The sequence below is a fragment of the Paramormyrops kingsleyae genome, chromosome 3 (genome assembly GCF_048594095.1).
Source record: "Paramormyrops kingsleyae isolate MSU_618 chromosome 3, PKINGS_0.4, whole genome shotgun sequence".
NCBI classification, from domain to species: domain Eukaryota; kingdom Metazoa; phylum Chordata; class Actinopteri; order Osteoglossiformes; family Mormyridae; genus Paramormyrops; species Paramormyrops kingsleyae.
This window is the reverse complement of record NC_132799.1, coordinates 35091380-35111529: the sequence shown is the minus strand read 5'-3', so window position 1 is coordinate 35111529 and position 20150 is coordinate 35091380. Positions and strand designations below refer to the sequence as shown.

The following is a 20150-nucleotide window of genomic DNA, read 5'->3' as shown; positions in this document are numbered from 1 at the left end:
ACATATGATTGCTTAACTCGGATGAAAAAATGCGGGAAAGAAAGGAAAAAGGGATAAAAATAGAATTAAAAAGCCGCGGGCTGGTAAAGTCGGTGCCAATATGTCATGCAGCTGTTATTTAAACGTCCCCGTCGGGCGTCCCTATTGGTTCAGCCGCCGCTGGCCATAAATTGGCTGTGGGAGGTGTTCGCCTTCCGCGCACTATAACTAATTTCCCAGTGGCTGCGATCGCACATCGAGGACCGATCCCAGTCTGCGCAAACCGAGGCAGGGCAAGTAAGAGAGATCCTAACTGTGGCGTGTAAGTCCTCCTCTCAAATAAATCCAAAGGCTTTTGCACATACATAGGATGGCCAGGAGGATGCAGCAGCTATACCAGGCGCTCTTCTGCGTGTTGCTGCTCGGCAGCCTGCATGTCAGTCGCTTTGCGGACGCCTGCTCCTGCCTCTTATCCCACCCGCAGGATGCATACTGCAACTCCGATATAGGTAAGAAACAGGCGCCGATCACACGGTGCGCGTAGCAAAACCAGTGTCCCAAGGTGGAAAACATTATATATCTATTAGGTTCTTTAGCTGCATGCTCAAAACTACGTTGGGGCTTAATACATTAATCACTTTCACTTAAATAGCTTTTGCACAAGTTATTTAACTTCTGTTTTATATATATTTAACATGTTGCTTTATGTGTAGTGTCAATATACTATAATGCACTACTATATATATTTCATATATGCAGGAACGCTTTGCACAATAAACACACACGTATATGGTATATAACTATCGCATAACTTTTGTTTTGGGAAAAGTGCGCATCACCTAACGTAAAGTCCGTCAAATAAACGTATTCTGCAGATATTCAAATCAAGTTTTCAAGGTTAAGAAAGTTACAGTCCAGCTATAACATCTGAAATATTTGATGTAAAGTAAATAATACTTTTAAGTATTATATTGTATACTGTGAATGCCAGTTTTCCAGAGAAAGGACAGGAGGCATCCCCCCCCCCGCTTTGATTGACAGGAAGAGGTAGCGGTATCCATGGAAACCAGCCTCCGCTAGGGTTGTTTTTCATGGCAGTTACTGTCTGCTGAGCAATAAAACAGAGCTGGCAGACAGTAGCTGCCCTGTTTTTTGTTACTGTCCCTTTAAAGTGAGGGCACGTAACCTCCGTGTATAGAGGTTACTCAATAGCCTTCGGGGCTAATAAATAAGACCGTCACTACAGAGTATTTCAGACTGTGCGAGAAACACAGGTGCAAACCCTACTGTCCTCTTAAGAGTGTTTGCATTCCTCCATTTCTTTTAATAAGATAAATCATATATTTAAATTAGATTTAAGGAAGATTTCACAGAGTGAAAAATAAGTATTTTGCACAGTTTAGTTGATAATCACTATAATTCTATAATTGTATTATTTTCTAAATTGATGTCATCACATATTTCATACACGGTCTGCTTCTCAGATGGGCTTGGCATGACCTGCCTGGGATTTCGGGGGAGTTTCGTAATGAATAACAAACAGATTGTGTTCCTTGGTTGGCCGTTCGCTTAACTTGGTGCCCATGTGACCACTCTTTGTAAGTTCATGCAGATCTGATTCTTTATACTTCCCAAAAACCTCCTTTATCTTACCGAACCACTTATCAAGACATGCCTTTAAACCAGCCCAAGTATAAACATTTAAATGATGTTAGGTCATTAGAGTGGCATTTTAATAGCTGGAATATGTGTAATAGCTAGAAGCTATGAGTTGTTTAATGGGTGAAGGATCACAGCATAATTCGGCGTGACAAAATACCGTTTGGGGTATGGGGCTCCTTCAGGGAAATAAGAACAGCAGAAAACTTTGCAGATATTCGGAGGAGAGGCAGGGGGACTGTCAGCAAAAGGCTGTGCTGACTAACATTTCCTCAGTGGGGGGGTCTTGGGAATGATCCAATACAAGTAGCACGTAGCACTCGAAGACGCAAACACGCTAATGTTCATTTCTGCTCCAAGAAACGCTGACCCATGGTAAACTGGGGTGAGTGGTTTATAATTCTTTATTTAAATGATGCTATGTTTAGAGCATTAAAGACAGCAGAATACATGTTTACACGGCTGTAATAAGCTTTCAACAATAAACAAAAATAGTTTTCTTACGGCAGCTGCATTGTGTAATGAAGGTGACAAAGTGTTTGACCTGTTGACCTACCAAAGCTCTGCAAGTGTAATATGAGAATATGAACCATGTTTCATTGCAAGTAATGGTCACATTTTCTTTCTGGTTTAGATGTATCTGATATAGTCAGTCAGGGCTCCAGATTCCTCAATCTAGTTAATTCTATTGCTAAGGAGCGGCACTGGGCTCAAGACACAGTTTTTGACCTGGATGTATGAAATCTAACCAACTGAGTTCCAAGTGGCACCAAAGTTTCCTTTCAGGGTAGTTTTCCCCCTATCAGACCTGAACATGCCAGGGCATGTTCATACAAATATTAATGCCCGAAAAGAAAAATCACTAATTAATTCCCATGCTGTGAAATGTTATATATGGTGTCACATTTTCCTCAGGCATTAAGCAATTCAATTTATTTTTTGTATTCCCAAAGATCCAAATATTCATATGTGTTTCATTAAGTTCCAGTGCTGTGGGATGGGTCCTCTGTGGAAGCTACACTGACGGGTAGCTGAGATAATCTTGGTGACAAACAATTTTAATGTTGAATACTGAGGGGAAGGTTGGGAAAAATCACTGCCCCTCTGACAACACACTTCCCATAAAGTTCTGGGCAAAGTTCAGGCACATTTCAAATCAGCAGTTGGCTGCCACCGACCAAAAGGGATCAAGCTGACGGTTTAACGTCGATAACCAAAGACAACTCCGACAATCCCTTTCACATCCCTCTAGAACGGTGAAATGTGCTTCAGGCATTTTATTTTTAACCTACAATCCTCTGGCATGCAGCAGACGCAATGAAGGCCACGTTCCTCTACATCAGCAAGAGGAAGCTCTCCTGGTCTGTGAAGCACAAACTGGATAAACATCACAAGAGGAAAGGCATCAACTTTTGTGTGGTTCAGCCTGTTTAATCATATATATCCCTTAGCTAATTCCTTTGCATTTATGGACAACAAGAGGCACATTGATTTTCGCCTAATTACTCTGCTGCGTTCTGAAGAAATTTAGAAGAACCTTAGTCTTTTTGAGGCGACCCATTAGCTGCAATTTTGAATCAAACGGAACCTTACAGAACGAGCCATTGAAGTAAAGGAAAGGGCTGTTTTTTTTTCCCCGGCTGTTTTAATTCATGGGATTAGTGTTTACTTCACTTGGGGTTTCAACTCCCACAAATAGGCCAGAGGGTAAAACTTAAAGTAGGGGATTAGGGTAGCCATCCTGTAACGTTGGCTGTCCTCTCTGAGCAGACACGTTGGCTTCGCCGCGTAATGTGAGGGCTGAGATCAGAGCCACGGAAAGCGGGGGTCTGGGGATGAATTTCGCCTTGGAGGCCAAGCGGATCTCTCCGGAGGGACGGGAGCGGGCAGGAACGACCCCACTCTCGGCTCCTTCCCCATGGGTTAGGGCAGCCGGGGATGACCGATGGACGAGGGCACCGGCGTGTGAGCGGAATGACGAGGAAGGCCTTTGTGCTGCAAGGCGCTCGCTGTGCCGCCGTATCCGGGCAGCTACCAAACGGAAGCTAGCAACCACACAGAAGAAGGACGAGTCCAAGCCAGTTTGTATTCTGTCTTTTTTAACTTTTTTTTTTTTTTTTTAATATCAGCTTTGGAGACTTAGCAATGATCAAGAAATATAAAACAAACGCATCATCAGACTCCAGTGTCAGCTTTAAAAGTTATTAACCTGTTCTTCTGAAGAGACCCTATAGGGCACCTGATTAGACATTCCTAAATTTGTGCCAATTAGATTAGATTAACGGGTCCTGGTTACACGGTATATGAGACATGCTGATACTGCAATAACTTCATCTCCCAATGCACCTCAGACGCACAGGACTCATTACGTCCCTGAATTATGGAGACGGAATCTTTGGATTCAGAATATGCGTGCAGAATGACCCCGTCGCTAAGAGACAGCTTTGAACAAACGCTGGCTTTGTAATGTGCATCCTGGTCCGGAATTTACATTACAGCCCAGAGTGCCACTCAGAGGAGGAAGAGCAGAAATGCTCAGCTATGATTGATTGTGCACTGTTGGTGAGGGGTGTGATGTGGAATACACATCATTCTTGTTTACTTCTACCCATTGACAATGCTGTATTAGCATTTCAATAATAAAGAAATAGTTTTTCTTATGGTAGCTACATTGGGTAATGAAGGTGACACCGAGAATTTGGCCTGTTGTCAAGACTGCAAGTATAGTATGAGGATATGAACTGCTTTTCTTACATTCTTGAAATATTTTGGTTGCTTTTTTTTCTGTGGTTTCCTTCCGTGATTAATTTCCAGCCTCATGGAACTTTTTCCATGGATTTACGAAGATGTTTCTCTTTCCTTCCCTCGGCGTCTGATAGTCCTTTATCCCCGGGAAACATGCTCAAACTGCAAACGGGACACTTCGGGACAATTCTAAAGGACAAATTCTGTAGTGGATCTGCCATTTTGTCTTAGGCCTCACAGACCTAAAACACTACGAGACTTCCGTTAATGTATTTGTATGATGGTTATATGATTGCCAAAGGCATTTGTGCTCATGAACCTTGATCTGTATTCTTGGCAAATCAGCATCCTTGTGGCACTAATTATGCCAATATAAATCATATGCCTCTGTTTTCCCCAAAAGAAAGCCTACGCAATTGCCAGACTTCCTATGGAATATATCCATTAGCATGTTACCTTGTATATTTTTTCTCAATACCAATGTAATTATCAATTGATTGACACTAATTTGTCTGACAATGCAGTTCATGAATGGATAGGGTTAATAAAACTGCTTTGCATTCTTGTGTGATTGTGTGTCAAAAGTCCAATACAATTCTTTGGGTCAGTGAAAAATCCAAATGTGTGTAAGCAGAGACCTTTGGAATTCTAGAATGATCCGCTGCTATTGTGAGGCCACAGCTACGTGCATAGATAAGCCACGGTTATCTGTGTGGCACAGTGGTGGCAGTTCTGGAGAAAATGGCCGAGTGTTCTAGCATTCCGTTGGCCAAAAAGTCTCCCGATAGGCCGAGCCCTCCTGGCCAGCTTGCGTGCGATTGGCCGGCTCAGAGCAGAGAAGCAGCAGCTTTTCCCAGGGGAGGCGGGACACAGCTGCATACCATGTGGCCGTGTCACATGCTGCTGGTTCGAGCTGCTGTTTGTTTGTTCACCGGGCCACGCCGAGGTTTCTGCTAGGCTTTCCCTGTGCTGTTTGTTTGCTTCTAGATCCTTCTAGTGCCAGTGCTCACATTCAGCATATTTGGCTTCATTTGATAAACAAACACCATATAAGACCCACAGCCCTCACATCATTGACAGCTTGTTACTGTACGTTTTCACTCAGAAACGATAAAATCCTGGTTCCTACAACTTATGGGCTCCTCGAAAGCTGCCAGCATGAATCGCCTGTTGGCTGACTGCCAGACATCATGCGATGCGACGGAATCGGACTTAACGGGGCTTTTGTGCAGGTTTCTCCCAGTGACGGTCTACAGGCAATTTCCTAACTTTGTTTAAACCCTCTCAAATGTTATTTTCCAAGGTTTTATGTTTGCCCTGGTGCGTTATAGACCTGGCAGCCCTCCAAAACTCAAAATTTATTTAACAGGCGGTGTGTATTCTTCTCCTGTCAGCGACTTTCTGTCATGTATTAAGAAGACAAAGTCTGCTACTGCCAGGAGAAAAAAAGCTGGTAACCATTAAGTTCAGACAGAGTTGAAGAACTTGTAGAAGAAATGATTTAGGTACTCCTGTCCTTGAGGATGGAGGCTGAGTAAAACCTTGCGATCTCGGGTTTGAAGGCCGTGTGGAGCCACCAAGGAACAAATGCTGTTTACTGGCGTGATGATACACAAACGCACACGTCTCACATTGATGCCTATTGGTTACCCACAGTGATCCGGGCCAAGGTGGTGGGAAAGAAGCTTCTAAAGGACGGACCTTTCGGGACCATGCGCTACACAGTGAAGCAGATGAAAGTAGGTGGCCCTCTCACTCCAAAACGAGGAATGTTCTCTGCGCCGCATGACTGCTTCCCGGGAACAAACGGCCACAGAACAGGCCTGGAGAAAAATAAAGAGGCACGCCCCGTTAGGGGGGCTGTTTTTAATCAGGGACCGTGTTTGTCTTTGCACGAGAAGGAGCTGGCCTTAATTGCTCCGTGCATGTCACGTTTTCTGAGGACGTTACATCATCGGCAGTCTGTGTCTCCCTGCGAGCCCTCTGGTCACATGACACACGTGAAACACGATCCCAGGTCACCCTCTGTTTCCCGACTGCATGTAATTCCGCAGCCAAGAGGGTGGCGTAAATGAGGGGTCCTAAAAATCAACAAGGCACAAAATGTGCAAGACTAGTGCTCAACAGATGGTATAAAGTTGAAAGGCTCGCCGACATCAGATCAAAATATTCTCTCAGCGCATTTTAATCCTTTTACTGTCATATAATGGGATTGTTTGACATGGGTGACAGAAATACCTTTTACAACCGTTTCCTCTTGTCATGTCGATGCTTCATCACTGCTGCATCTGTTTACTTTAACAACAGCCTATGAATCAATGCTAATTCATCACGCTGCCATTCTGCAGATGTACAAAGGTTTTGAGAAGATACAGCACGTTCAGCACGTCTACACTGATGCCTCTGAAAGTTTATGCGGAGTCAAGTTTGACATACACAAATACCAGTACCTGATCACAGGTAAGGATTTTTTTGTGAAGATCACAGTTGTACAGCCAATAAAAGCTGGGTGCTTAAAATACGTTGGTGACTTTACTTAAAGCAGTCATAACTGCATTTTAGAGACCTTCATAATGCATTGTAATACATTCATAAAGTATTATAAACACGGCTATAAATATTTATAACAAGGCAAAACACATTATAGCCATAATTACTATACATTATAAATGCTCTCAGCAAAGTCAGTATAATGCATAATGAAGGTATTTATAGTGCATTACAGATGAGAGCTTCACAGAGCAGTCATAATGCATAATAAACATGTCTGTAATGTGTTATTCCTTTTTATACATATTAATAGCCATGTTTATAATGCTTTATGAATGCATTATAATGTGTTATGAGGGTATTGCTGATTAGAATAAATTTGTCAAGTTGTTATAATTTCTAAATGAACCATTCAGTGGCTGTCCTATAAAATGCTAATACCCAAATGTTTACCTGTTTGTGGTGTGAGCTCTACATTGTCATGATTACATGTTTTGTCTCAGAGGTACAGTAGTGTGTATACACAGGTGTAGCATATATTCACCTCTGAAATGATGGATTTACCATATGCCCTCTAAAAAAATGGAGTTACCATATGTCCACCTAAAAAATTTCAGAAATGCTTACCAGATGGAGAAGCGCGTATATGCAATTATACGGTATAACAGTATACCTACCTACCAAGTCACAAATACACCTGTTTATTTTATGGTTAAATTTAATTATTTGGGTTCACTGCTTCCTTTTTAGTGTCGTCTCAAATCTCAAAGGTTTTTCGTATGAATTGCTTAATTTATTTACTAACATCAGTGCTCTGTGCATATAGAGTGAATTTTTGTTTGCATTGCCTGTGGATTGTGTCTGAGTGCTCCTGCATGACAAACTAATCGTAGCAGAAAGAGTTTCTGAGCTGTCATATTCAGCTGTATCTTTCTATACTGAGAGAAGACGTCGCATTCAATGCAGAAAGCGTTTCAGATTTATGGCTTTACTAAGCTGTGACCAGCACATTCCCTTATACAGCCGAGCAAATAAAACAGCCTTTCAGTATGAAACCGATGTGAAACTATGGTCATTCCAGTAGAATATGTCTAAGCTATTTCAGAAATATATCAAATATATAAAATTATAGTATTATAATAAAAAACAATCCAACTCTGACATAAGTGACCTTCAAATCTTGATGGCCTTCTTTCAGTTTTATAATCAGGGGTGTAATACCCGGGGGGGGGGTTATACTCCCCAATATTTATTTTGGTTTCACTCATCCACCCCCCGCCCCCAATAACCAGATCACTACATTTAAGTTGTGCCCCCCCAATATCAAAGTCTCTCCTATGCACTTGTCTATGATATGCAGTTCACATTATATAGCATACAGTGAACATTAGATGGGTTTCATAGTACTGCTGAAACCTTCTCCACGCGAGTCGCTTCCTCAGTGCAGTGCTGCCGCTCGCTGAGCAGCTCAGCCTGTGCAGCTCGCCCTGTGCAGCTCGCCCTGTGCAGCTCGCCCTGTGCAGCTCACCCTGTGCAGATCGCCCTGTGCAGCTCGCCCTGTGCAGATCACCCTGTGCAGCTCGCCCAGTGCAGCTCGCCCTGTGAAGCTCACCCAGTGCAGCTCGCCCAGTGCAGCTCACCCTGTGAAGCTCACCCAGTGCAGCTCGCCCAGTTTAGCTCACCCTGTGCAGCTCACCCTGTGAAGCTCACCCTGTGCTTTCTCCTCACGCAGGCCGCGTGTTTGAGGGCAGGCTCTACACTGGCCTCTGTAACTTCAACGAGAGGTGGGAGCGACTCACGCTGTCGCAGAAGAAGGGCATCAACCACCGCTACCAGCTGGGCTGCAAGTGCAGGGTGAGTGCCTGTCATTTTGGGGGGGGGGGGGTCATGCCGTGCTGTGACGAGCTCCCCATTCCCGTTGCCGTGACGCCCTTCAGGTCACCCCCTAAACTGCACAGCCTGGAGAGTCATGGAAATGAGAGTCAAATTTTAGATATTTAGTGACAAAAGAAAGGTGGGAAAACAAGGACGGATTCACTCCGATGTGCCTCAGGAGACGTCAGGAGAATCCGGCAAAGACGCCTTTCAAATCAGGCTATACCTTGGTGTAGCACCCCCATGCAAAGGACAGGCAGCGGGGGTGTCAGAAAGCAGCCGGTTTGCTGCCGTTCAGAAAAAGCGCTTTGATGCTGTTTCACTCACAGTGCCAGCTGTCAGACGGAGGCTGCTGGACCCTCTGGGCCTCTAAGTGTTCCAGCAGCTCCAAGCGTCCGCCACGCTCTCAAAATAAGCGCATTTCCAGATCCTTCCGGCGGCACCTTGGAACTGTATCTCAAGGCCTTCGGCGGTTTCCGAGGAAAAGACGCTCGCTGGGGCAAAAACACACGGTTCTATTTTAAAGACGAGGACCCTGGTGTTTTTACTGCCATCACGATTAAACTTAAACGTTTTTATACTTAAAACAAGTGCTGGAGCCCCCGGCTCGCTTAAAGCACATTGTTCTGTTTTCCGCCTCTCAAGACCACTTCTTTTCCTGCAGGGATTTTTAGACCGCGGTATGAAATAAACACAGGTGAATGTCACAGCTTCTTGCAGTTCCTGGAGCTCTCAGAGTAAATGGGGACCCGACAGCCAGCTTAGTGTTTCGGGCCCTCGGACAGCTCTCAGAAGTGCTGCGGCCATCTCTTTTCCATGCCATAGTTGCCTTGGTAACGTTCCCCAGAATTAGCCCTCACACCTGATTTACTCGTTTCCTGTGTATATATTTCCGTACATAAACGTAAATCTTTGGGATTCCTTGCTCTGTATTTTTTGTATAGCAGGACTGTCAACTGTTGGTGCCCTGGAGTATGTTTCATATATCCATTCATATGTCTTAATATCCATCTTCAACAAACACATATCTGGAAGAGGCTGCCACTGGGCCGGGTCCCTATCCCAGCATGCACTGGGCACAAGGTCGAGGACACCGCGGACATGATTCCCATGTATCACAAAGCAGACATATAGACACACTCACACAGGGGCAATTTAGTTAGATCAGTGCATCTAAATACACGTCTTTGAACTGTGGGAGGAAACTGGAGTACCGAGAGGATCCCAGTGTATACAGAATAATCTGCTTAACTACATCCAACTTCATAAAGTCTGTACACAGTTTAGCGTTAACACATTTTGTACTATTTCAGACAAAGAAACAAAAAAGGACTTTAAGATCAGATTCATTTAAGCATTTATTTGATCTCATGCTATCTGGCTCGTTGAGGTTTAATATATTCCGTAAGCTTACAGTGTAAAGCTGGCAAGTTTCAGGAAAAGAAAACCGCACTTCAAAATGTTAGAAGTATCAGCTTTTCAAAATAAATTTATGAACCCCAGAAATGTGGCTTTAGAAAACAGCACTTTTGGACACATCTGCAAGCCAGCCCCCAGCTGGCTTCTGCGTCGCCTTAAATCCTGAACTGTCCTGCTTTGCTCGCTCTTTGCTCCGCTCTCACGCTGCCTGGGGGGACGATATTCCATATACTGGTTTCAGTATCATATCGTGATACCAGAAAATTAAAACGGTGTGATTCTCTCATTCTACAGACCTCGATATTTAAGAAGTTACATCACACAGTAAACGTAGCAAATCTGCACTTTGTGGAGAGAGACAGTCAGGCTCATTTCACACGTCTCTTGTGTGGAGAAGCCACACAGATGGAAAACGCTGTTGCCCACTGCCCACCTCTGATAAGCGAAGGGCCAGAAGTGAAATATAGCGCCATTTTGGTTTTTAAACCGAACAAAGATCCAACAGCCAGGGTGAACTGTCACTCCCTCACCCTGATTTATACAAGGGCAGGTGTGCATGAAAACATACATAATACAGATGATAATGATGTCATTTAGTGGTTATTATGTTTTGTGTTTTTGTTTAAAGTCATGTTTACCCTGCATATTCATGTCCCTTTCCACAGTGACGAAAAGTACGCCAGGCAAAATAATGGACAGAACAAACACAAAGACAAACCTAATATTAATATATTATTGATGAGGTTTTGTGACTGTTGAGGCCAGATCAATATCAGACTCTATGCAGTGAATTAATCTATGCATATTTCACTGATAACGTTAAAACAATTTCGCCTATTACGGTTTACCGTAAATATTTATTACGGTTTACCGTAAATAGGCCTGTTCATTTTATTGCATTATGATATTTAAATGGGAATGTTTTGCAGTATCAATTTGGTATTGATATCAAGGTATCAAAGCTGGTATCAAAGTCGAAATTTTGTTATCGATCCAACCGTAGCCTGAGGCTTATCCTATGCTGTTTCCTGTGTGTTTGTAGATCAAAGCCTGCCACTACCTGCCCTGCTTCGTCACCTCCAAGGACGAGTGCCTGTGGACGGACATGCTGTCTCACTTCGGATACCCCGGCTACCAATCCCGTCACTACGCTTGCATCCATGCGAAGGAAGGCTACTGCAGCTGGTACAGGGGAGTGACCATCCGCGACAAAACCACCATCAACGCCACCGACCCCTAAAGCTGCCCCCCTCCTCCACGCACCCCCTGTTTCGGGCATTGTAGGACTCGCTTCGCCAAGGGTGGGGACCACGCCCTATCTTTTCAGATGTAGATATCTGCAGTCGTATTTTAACATGTGCCGCCAAACTCGGGCTCCCCATTTAACGGGGCCTCGTCCGAGCGTCACGCTTCCGGGACACGGAATAATTTGGCAAAACGCTGGGCCAGATGCTGCTGTTTTGTAAAGACTCCCTTTCAGTACTACAGCTTTCAGCGATAAGTCAGTATTCAAACATGGCCGCCGTAAGGGGACTGGGCTGTAACATTACAAAAAAAAAAAAAACAAGCTCCAGAAGTAATCTGTATAGAGGGCTAACTTTGTTTTTAATATATTTATCCTCACATTTAACACAATTATTAGACATGTTGTCTCCAGATCGAGGGCGACACTAATACGGTGTACTTTGTATAACGGCCGACTCACGGTCCGAGTGTCTGCTAGTACTGGCGTTAAAAAGTATATATCTTGAATATCAGAAATGTCCTTTATATGATAAACGTCATCTGTATATACACACACACAGCGTGCGCTGTAACATATTTATTGACGACTCTATCCCTGTGTCCACTACTGTTTGTGTTGTAGGGTTCTCTTTAATGCTGTCGATGTTGGCTTGAGTTGACGAGAATGTATTTGGTCTCTTCTGCGTGGTAAATAACGGTTTGAAATGGTTTTTACTTATTTTGTACGGTACAAGAGAGCTCCACAACACAGACTGAGGGGTACATAGGGTACGACAGCACGGACCGGATACTCATAGTTTTGTCTTTGTCTTATTTGTGCTGTGTGTTATATAAGCTATGAAGGAAGTCAAGTGTGGACCCAGTCACAGGCTCCCAGGTCAAGTTGGGCTGGAAACCAGGGCTCAAGGCATGATGGGAAATCCATCTCAGACAATCGCTGTCATTTTCTTTGTCATTCTCCACCACTTCAGAAATGAAACAGCATACGTACTTTTAAAAGTTGTTTTCTGTCAATTGAAAGAATATTACAGAAGTCTTTATAAAGAAACATCTCGTAAATGAGGTACAAATTTTCTAAACCATTTCTATATATAATACCTGTGAAGGTAGAATCATTCCTAGAAACAAAGTTGGCACGGTGTCTGGGACAGCCGCAGAACTTGTCTTCACTTTGGCCCAAATATTTCATTCTTCACTCAGTGAAAGGTCTAATTTACGGTACTAAACTAAAACTGTGGGCCCCAGCTGCCGAGCTTCTCAGTCACTATCCTTGCTGGGCTTTCCTCTGCGTTTCTGCATCTACGTCACGTTTCACTGCTGGTATCTCTCTCGAGACACCGTGCCGGCTTAGTTTCACGTCTCTCTCCGCGCGTGTAAATAGACCGAATGATTAACACAGAGGTCAAGAAAAAGGCTGTCAAGCTACTCACCGAAAGGCTGGTATCACTTTCTTTCCAAGAGATACCATCTCTGCTGGACCATGTATGTTTTACGTTTAATCTGTGTTTTATATTTTTATAATAAAGATTTAATGAAAAAGAATTAAGGAAAAAGTCCTCCCAGGGTGATTCTGTGACGGGAAACGGACATTTCAGCTAAAGAAGCAGCTGACTGGGAGGCATTACCGATGTCTGTCGTGACTGTGATGGTTACACACTCATGCTAGCTAGAGCAGCTACACGTTAGCAGCACAGCCCCGCTAAGGCACGAAGAATAAAGGAAATACACAAGTGCATCCCCTAGGGCAGGGGTACCCAATCTTACCCGCAAAGGGCCGTTGTGTATGCGGGTTTTCGCTGCAACTGCCTAATTGGATTAATAATTAGAGGACTGATTGGCTGAAAGAGTCCTCACACCTGGGTTTGAACAGCTGACCTACAAGTTATCCCAAAAACCTGCATACACACCAGGCCTTTGTGGGTAAGATTGGGTACCCCTGCCCTAGGGTATCCTGTCACACCACCCGGTTAAGGAGGGAAATGAAGCCCATAACACCTTTAGGACCAGTGTGGTGCCCAAACCACTTCCGAGTATCTGCCTTGTACAGAAATGTCTGTCACAGACAAGGACCTGGAAGCGTAAAATTGGGCAGTAATAAGGAATGTCATCTTCACTAGAGCTGCTTTATTCTTCCTTATGGCAGAGTTTATGCTAACTGCTCCCAGACCTGTTACGTACGCGTGTGCATGCATACACACACACATACACATACATACGCGGGGACACTCCAGTCATTTCTATGGGAAAAACCCTAATCCCAACACTAACAACCTTAACCTCTACCCAGCCCTAACCTTAACCATGAATATGTAAACCTTAACTATAAATAACCAAATAAAATGCAAGATTTCTGGCATTTTTAGTTTTTCGATGCAGTCTTATAAAATTGAATTTCCAAAAATAGTGGTTCCCACAACGCAATCGGCACAAGGTTTTTATTGCATTGTGGGGACCATATACATCACACAAACACACACACAGAACTCTCCCAGACGCAGTGAATTTAGCCTGACTATGTTAGCAGTCCACTTTAACAATTTAACATTTTTTACTTGATGACATCTTTTTGGCAGGACCAACCATATGACATAGCGAGATACAGATATACAGTACAAATATTTAGCTTATATTAGCGTCTGCATAAACTTCTTGAAATGTTAGGCATTTTCTAATCGGGAGCTCAAGTAACCCAAAGAAAAATGCATGCAAAGAAATAACAATCTGATCTAAGTCATCCATTTGGAGAGAGTTTGCTTTTAGAAGACACAGTAGATTTGATTTTTTGTTGGCAATTTTAGTCTGTGAATTACGACGAAGAGCCGAAAGACATTGACATTAAGAGCAGCACCGTTCCACAGTCAGAGGTAACTCACCATCTGGTTATAGTTCGGATAGAAGGTTTGCTCATTCAGGGGGAATTTCTCTGGACCCAAGGAGTGGAACAGTTGAATCATCTGAGAAAACTGAGGGTGACATGAAATGAAAGTGATGAGGCCAAACCATTAAGTAAATGCTCACTATTCTAGTCACTGCATGTCATGAGTGGCCTGTACTGTGAATGATTTGGCTGAAATTAAACCTGAGCAGATTCATAATCGCCCTGAAACTTCATACCACAAACCAGCAGGGGGGGAAAACAAATTGTTTCTGCTGGAAACTCCCCAAAGACTTGGAAGACAGATGTGTAGAGCATCCCTTAATTGTTTAAATGAATGAATCTGGAACACTTTTAGGGCAGGACATTGTGCTTAGGGCACCGTGCTCACGTACCACCCAGGGCTTGCTGCAGAAGTTGTAGATGGAGAAGAGGGAGTTCACGCTGGCCACGCCCCCAAACTGCAGGCCAATCACCAGGCTCCTGAAGTCATCGCCTGGGGTCATGCTGTAGGCGTGCTGACGAATCAGGACAAAGTCCGGCTTGAAAGACCTAAGGGCATATGAAGGTCAGATCAGCTTGGAACAAAGGCTAGAAAAATGGGAAGGACCTCCTTCCTCCTCGGGTCACACCCTGACCAGCTGACCACCATTGTCTGCCATAAAAGAGGGGCTTACCCAACCCCCCCCCCTGACACCCATCTGCAGCATGCAGGCTCCCTGTATATGACATGAGTGTTGCTAGCATGTCTGGTGATGTTAAACAGCCAGGAAGTTTTGGAACCCCAGTCTTTCTAACTGCCACAGGATTTTCCCACTCTCTGCTATCTTCTAACCCTTCTCCACTTCTTATACGCTACAGTTTTATCTGCTGATGCTGCAGCATCTCTGTTAAACGTTTTGGGGCATGTTAGGAAGGGCGCTATATAAGCTGGAACTGATAGCAAAATGAATAGAACCGGTACTGAAATCTATACTTATCATTTCCTAGATACTAAGAGGGCACTGGAAACCTTGACATTTAAAGAGCAAAATGGCACTGAGTCTCAGTGACATTTTGCAAGGAATGACCAAGACGCCGGGAGTGACGATTCACCCACCTGCACTCCTGAATGTGCAAAGCTGCACAGAGTCTGTGTCATATCCCCACCAGGGTTGTGGGTTCGAATCACACCCTTTGTGTGTGTGCGGGAGGTTGCATGTTCTCTGTGAGTTTGTGAGGGATTCCTCTGGGCACTGTGACTTCCACTGAAGCACAAATACGTAGCTAGAAAAGCTGGTGTCCCTAAATCGCCCTGAGAGTGTCTGTGTGCCCTTTGATGGACTGGCATCCAGATCACAGTGTCCCCTGCCTCGTACCCTGTGACTGCTGGGACTGGCTCCAGGATTGCCGTGACCCTGCACTGGATTAGTGGTTATAGAAGATGGATGTCTGGTTTGGTTCCCATTTGCATACTCTCTTGGATATTCATGGTATGTGTTTGAAATTAAAAACAACCAATAGAGAGAAAAAAAAATCTATTTTTTGGAAACACTACTTGCTGCTGCAGGAAAATATTAGTAACAGGATTCTTGCTGTTATGTAAACAGGTGTCTTGAAAGACACACACACAAACATAACATATACAAATAATTACATAGTTATCTTTCCACCCATCTTCTTACTACTAACCCTGGTGATGTTTCGCTGCACCCTGCACAGCATACACTGCTAGTATACACAGGACACATACCGTCACACACTATGGGCAATTTACAGACACCAATAAGCTTGAACTGCATGAACAGGAGGAAACTGGAGTACCCAGAGGACACCCACGTGCAAAACGCACATATACACTGTGCCCTGGCAGGCTTGTACAGTGTTAATATCGACATGGCATTTCACTGCAACACTGTGTCCTGACAGGCTTGTACAGTGTTAATATCGACATGGCATTTCACTGCAGCGCTGTGCCCTGGCAGGCTTGTACAGTGTTAATATCGACAAGGCATTTCACTGCAACACTGTGCCCTGGCAGGCTTGTACAGTGTTAATATCGACAAGGCATTTCACTGCAACACTGTGTCCTGACAGGCTTGTACAGTGTTAATATCGACATGGCATTTCACTGCAGCGCTGTGCCCTGGCAGGCTTGTACAGTGTTAATATCGACAAGGCATTTCACTGCAACACTGTGTCCTGACAGGCTTGTACAGTGTTAATATCAACAAGGCATTTCACTGCAACACTGTGTCCTGACAGGCTTGTAGAGTGTTAATATCGACATGGCATTTCACTGCAGCGCTGTGCCCTGGCAGGCTTGTACAGTGTTAATATCGACAAGGCATTTCACTGCAACACTGTGTCCTGACAGGCTTGTACAGTGTTAATATCGACATGGCATTTCACTGCAGCGCTGTGCCCTGACAGGCTTGTACAGTGTTAATATCGACAAGGCATTTCACTGCAGCGCTGTGCCCTGGCAGGCTTGTACAGCGTGCGATGTTAATATCAACAAGACATTTCACTGCAACACTGTGTCCTGACAGGCTTGTACAGTGTTAATATCGACATGGCATTTCACTGCAACACTGTGTCCTGACAGGCTTGTACAGTGTTAATATCGACATGGCATTTCACTGCAGCGCTGCGCCCTGACAGGCTTGTACAGTGTTAATATCGACAAGGCATTTCACTGCAACACTGTGTCCTGACAGGCTTGTACGGCGTGCGATGTTAATATCGACAAGGCATTTCACTGCAACACTGTGTCCTGACAGGCTTGTACGGCGTGCGATGTTAATATCGACAAGGCATTTCACTGCAACACTGTGCCCTGACAGGCTTGTACGGCGTGCGATGTTAATATCGACAAGGCATTTCACTGCAACACTGTGTCCTGACAGGCTTGTACAGTGTTAATATCGACATGGCATTTCACTGCAGCGCTGCGCCCTGACAGGCTTGTACAGTGTTAATATCGACAAGGCATTTCACTGCAACACTGTGTCCTGACAGGCTTGTACGGCGTGCGATGTTAATATCGACAAGGCATTTCACTGCAACACTGTGTCCTGACAGGCTTGTACGGCGTGCGATGTTAATATCGACAAGGCATTTCACTGCAACACTGTGCCCTGACAGGCTTGTACGGCGTGCGATGTTAATATCGACAAGGCATTTCACTGCAGCGCTGTGCCCTGACAGGCTTGTACAGTGTTAATATCGACAAGGCATTTCACTGCAGCGCTGTGCCCTGACAGGCTTGTACGGCGTGCGATGTTAATATCGACAAGGCATTTCACTGCAGCGCTGTGCCCTGACAGGCTTGTACAGTGTTAATATCGACAAGGCATTTCACTGCAGCGCTGTGCCCTGACAGGCTTGTACGGCGTGCGATGTTAATATCGACAAGGCATTTCACTGCAGCGCTGTGCCCTGACAGGCTTGTACAGTGTTAATATCGACAAGGCATTTCACTGCAGCGCTGTGCCCTGACAGGCTTGTACAGTGTTAATATCGACAAGGCATTTCACTGCAGCGCTGTGTCCTGACAGGCTTGTACTTATCTAGTACAGATTTGAAAAACCAGTGTGAAGTTTACGGTCTTGCTTTTGCACGGGCATTGCATGCGATCTCTGTAATCATTTTCGTCCTTGCTGTTAGACCATGTGACACGTTTGTGAGAAATTAAACAGAAAAAAATGAGTAAAGAGGAGAAAAGCGAGCAAAAACTGGTCACAAATAAGATTTGTGTTGCACGGAATGGAAATATTTTATGTTCCATATGGACAATATTGGCAAAAAGCAAGTGATTTGTCAGCACTGCTTTGTCTGCTGGCACAACTCACGGTACCAGCAACTTATTTAACAGACTCTGTTGGTAGACAATAAGTTCTATTAATAAGGTCTAAATTTCCCAATGTGAACTTTTCCTAGTATCATTCAGCCATAATCAAATGGCTAACCTTCATTTTAGCAACGATTATTTTGAGATACAGGAATCATAATAAGCAAAATGTAATTGAAAGTGATGACAAAGACAGGCTAGCCTACTCCGAGAAGCTAACTGGCATATATCTATGGCTAACCTCGCATTGTTGGGTGAGTCTGTCAAACCTGAATGTCTTCTTTTAACGTGTATTTGCATTGTAGTCGTGCTGCAGTGATATTTAAGTTCTGCTTTGCAATACTGACAGACGACAATGTGAAGTGCTTTCACAGAAGTGATGCTTTCGCTCAATATTTGGACCCTCTCGTTGTACGCAGTCTTCCCTACCTCACATTGCTGAGCATTTAAGGAAATTAATTGTTGTTTTTTAATAATCGAGTAATCAACTTTAATCGAGTGATCGCGACAGCTCTAATTCATGCCCAGAAGTGGTAACTGTCAAACTGGCCAAAACTATCTGTGTGAACGATGAAGTGAACAAAAAAAAAAAGAAATGAAAAAGAAAGCGAACGATACTGGCATAAAGAAAAGACGACCAGTGCTGGCAGAACTTGGGCCTTGGACGGTGAAAGGCGCACAAATGAGGAGAGGAGAGAACAGAGAGCTTCTGCCTCTGCGAGGGCTGCTCTCAGTGCAGGGCAGTGCCCTCGAACTCACCAGCGCCACGCCATCTGTCAAGCCGCAGAAACTGTTACCGTCCGCACGCTCGCTGTCACTCGAGTCAGACAACAAACGCCGAGCGAGGCCTCCTGCCAGGCAGAGACGCCTGAAGTGTCTCATACTTTGCAAGAAACACCAGGTTTTTGTCAAGATGCTGATGGGGGCGTGGGATGAAAGACAGATGAGGGGCGGACATGTTTGTTTAGAAACTCAGAGGCCTGTAGACAGCGAGACCCACAGCACCGACTCATGCCTGAGTCACGGCCAGAGCAGTCCGCCTTCCCGGTGAAGGGGTCCCCTGTTAACTCACACTGCATGTGTCACCCACGGAACCCCTGCCCCCCACACACCCCTAACCCCCACATTTTGGGACACCACCTCACATCGATCCCGAGTGCTAGCCCAGATTGGGCCTTAGCAACAAATTCACTCTTACGTAAGGGGCAAAACGTGACCCGTGTCATCCATCAGACCCCCTCCGTAGGGGGGTAGAAACAAGAAATGGGTATATTTTGGACCCTAGAGGCAGCTCAGTGTGAGAAGCCAGGCTTGATCGGAACACAGCACAGTACACACTACTATGCTCAGAGTGAACTCACTGCGTTTATTTAGGGACGGGGATGTTTGTTTAAGCAAATATCCAGTTATACTTTGGATCAGAGGGTACCGGTTCAAGCCCAACTGAGCGAGTGAGGTAATCTAAACTGCCACAAATCATTTCTGTTATAACCTGTAGAAAATGCTAGGGTGTAACAATTTGCATGTAAATCAGCTATACTGAGACGTATGTAAAAAAAACTGGGAAATAATACAAAAGGGAGTACAAGTCATATCCGAAAATAGACTATTCCTTGCCGTTCGACTATAATCGCACGCTGTGCGATGTTCTGGCTTCACTGTGAATAGCAGATGAACGTTTTTGCCTAGCTATTAGCGTCACTGGGTAACAAAGACGGATTGAATGTGTCAGATAGGCCCGGTGACATAAATGGCAGTCCCTCAGCAAGGACCCACAGCAAGACTGCAGGCTCACAGCCTCAGAATAAACCTTGTGAGAATCTCAGCCTAGCAGCATGTCACAAATGAGCAAATTCAATTTAGGGAGCCCAGAACAAATTCTTGCAGGCTTGGACAAGGACAGCTATAACGAGAACTGTGCTACGAACCATTCGTACAGGAAAAAGTTTATGCTGAAATGCAGATATTATGGGCGGTTTATAGTGTCTGACTGATCCTGGGGTTGGCAGTGTGATGTCACCGATGGGGCTT

The 20150-nt window shown here is 44.5% G+C and overlaps 2 protein-coding genes across 3 annotated transcripts in view; one reads left to right on the top strand and one right to left on the bottom strand.

Annotated features, from left to right (window-relative positions):
• The window catches only part of LOC111845671 (synapsin-3-like), a 67070-nt gene that overhangs the window by 26740 nt on the left and 20180 nt on the right, over nucleotides 1-20150 (bottom strand). For both annotated transcript variants that reach the window (XM_023815256.2, XM_072710203.1), the window contains exons 5-6: nucleotides 14683-14839; nucleotides 14286-14375 (exon numbers count right to left, since the gene is read on the bottom strand). In XM_023815256.2, coding sequence (XP_023671024.1) covers nucleotides 14286-14375; nucleotides 14683-14839 — 247 coding nt within the window. The remainder of the gene's footprint in view (nucleotides 1-14285; nucleotides 14376-14682; nucleotides 14840-20150) is intronic.
• Nucleotides 152-12965, top strand: LOC111845670 (metalloproteinase inhibitor 3-like). Its single transcript, XM_023815255.2, has 5 exons — nucleotides 152-488; nucleotides 6040-6122; nucleotides 6732-6843; nucleotides 8606-8727; nucleotides 11210-12965. The coding sequence occupies exons 1-5, from the start codon at nucleotides 350-352 to the stop codon at nucleotides 11405-11407; spliced, it is 654 nt and encodes a 217-aa protein (XP_023671023.1). The 5' UTR covers nucleotides 152-349; the 3' UTR covers nucleotides 11408-12965.

What these genes read in the sequence shown, in the direction of transcription:
- LOC111845670 (XM_023815255.2), top strand. Translation starts at nt 350, where the DNA reads ATGGCCAGGAGGATGCAGCAGCTATACCAGGCGCTCTTCTGCGTGTTG. An exon ending in ATACCAGTACCTGATCACAG is followed by an intron (nt 6,844 to 8,605) that starts GTAAGGATTTTT and finishes CTCCTCACGCAG; the next exon opens with GCCGCGTGTTTGAGGGCAGG. An exon ending in AGCTGGGCTGCAAGTGCAGG is followed by an intron (nt 8,728 to 11,209) that starts GTGAGTGCCTGT and finishes GTGTGTTTGTAG; the next exon opens with ATCAAAGCCTGCCACTACCT.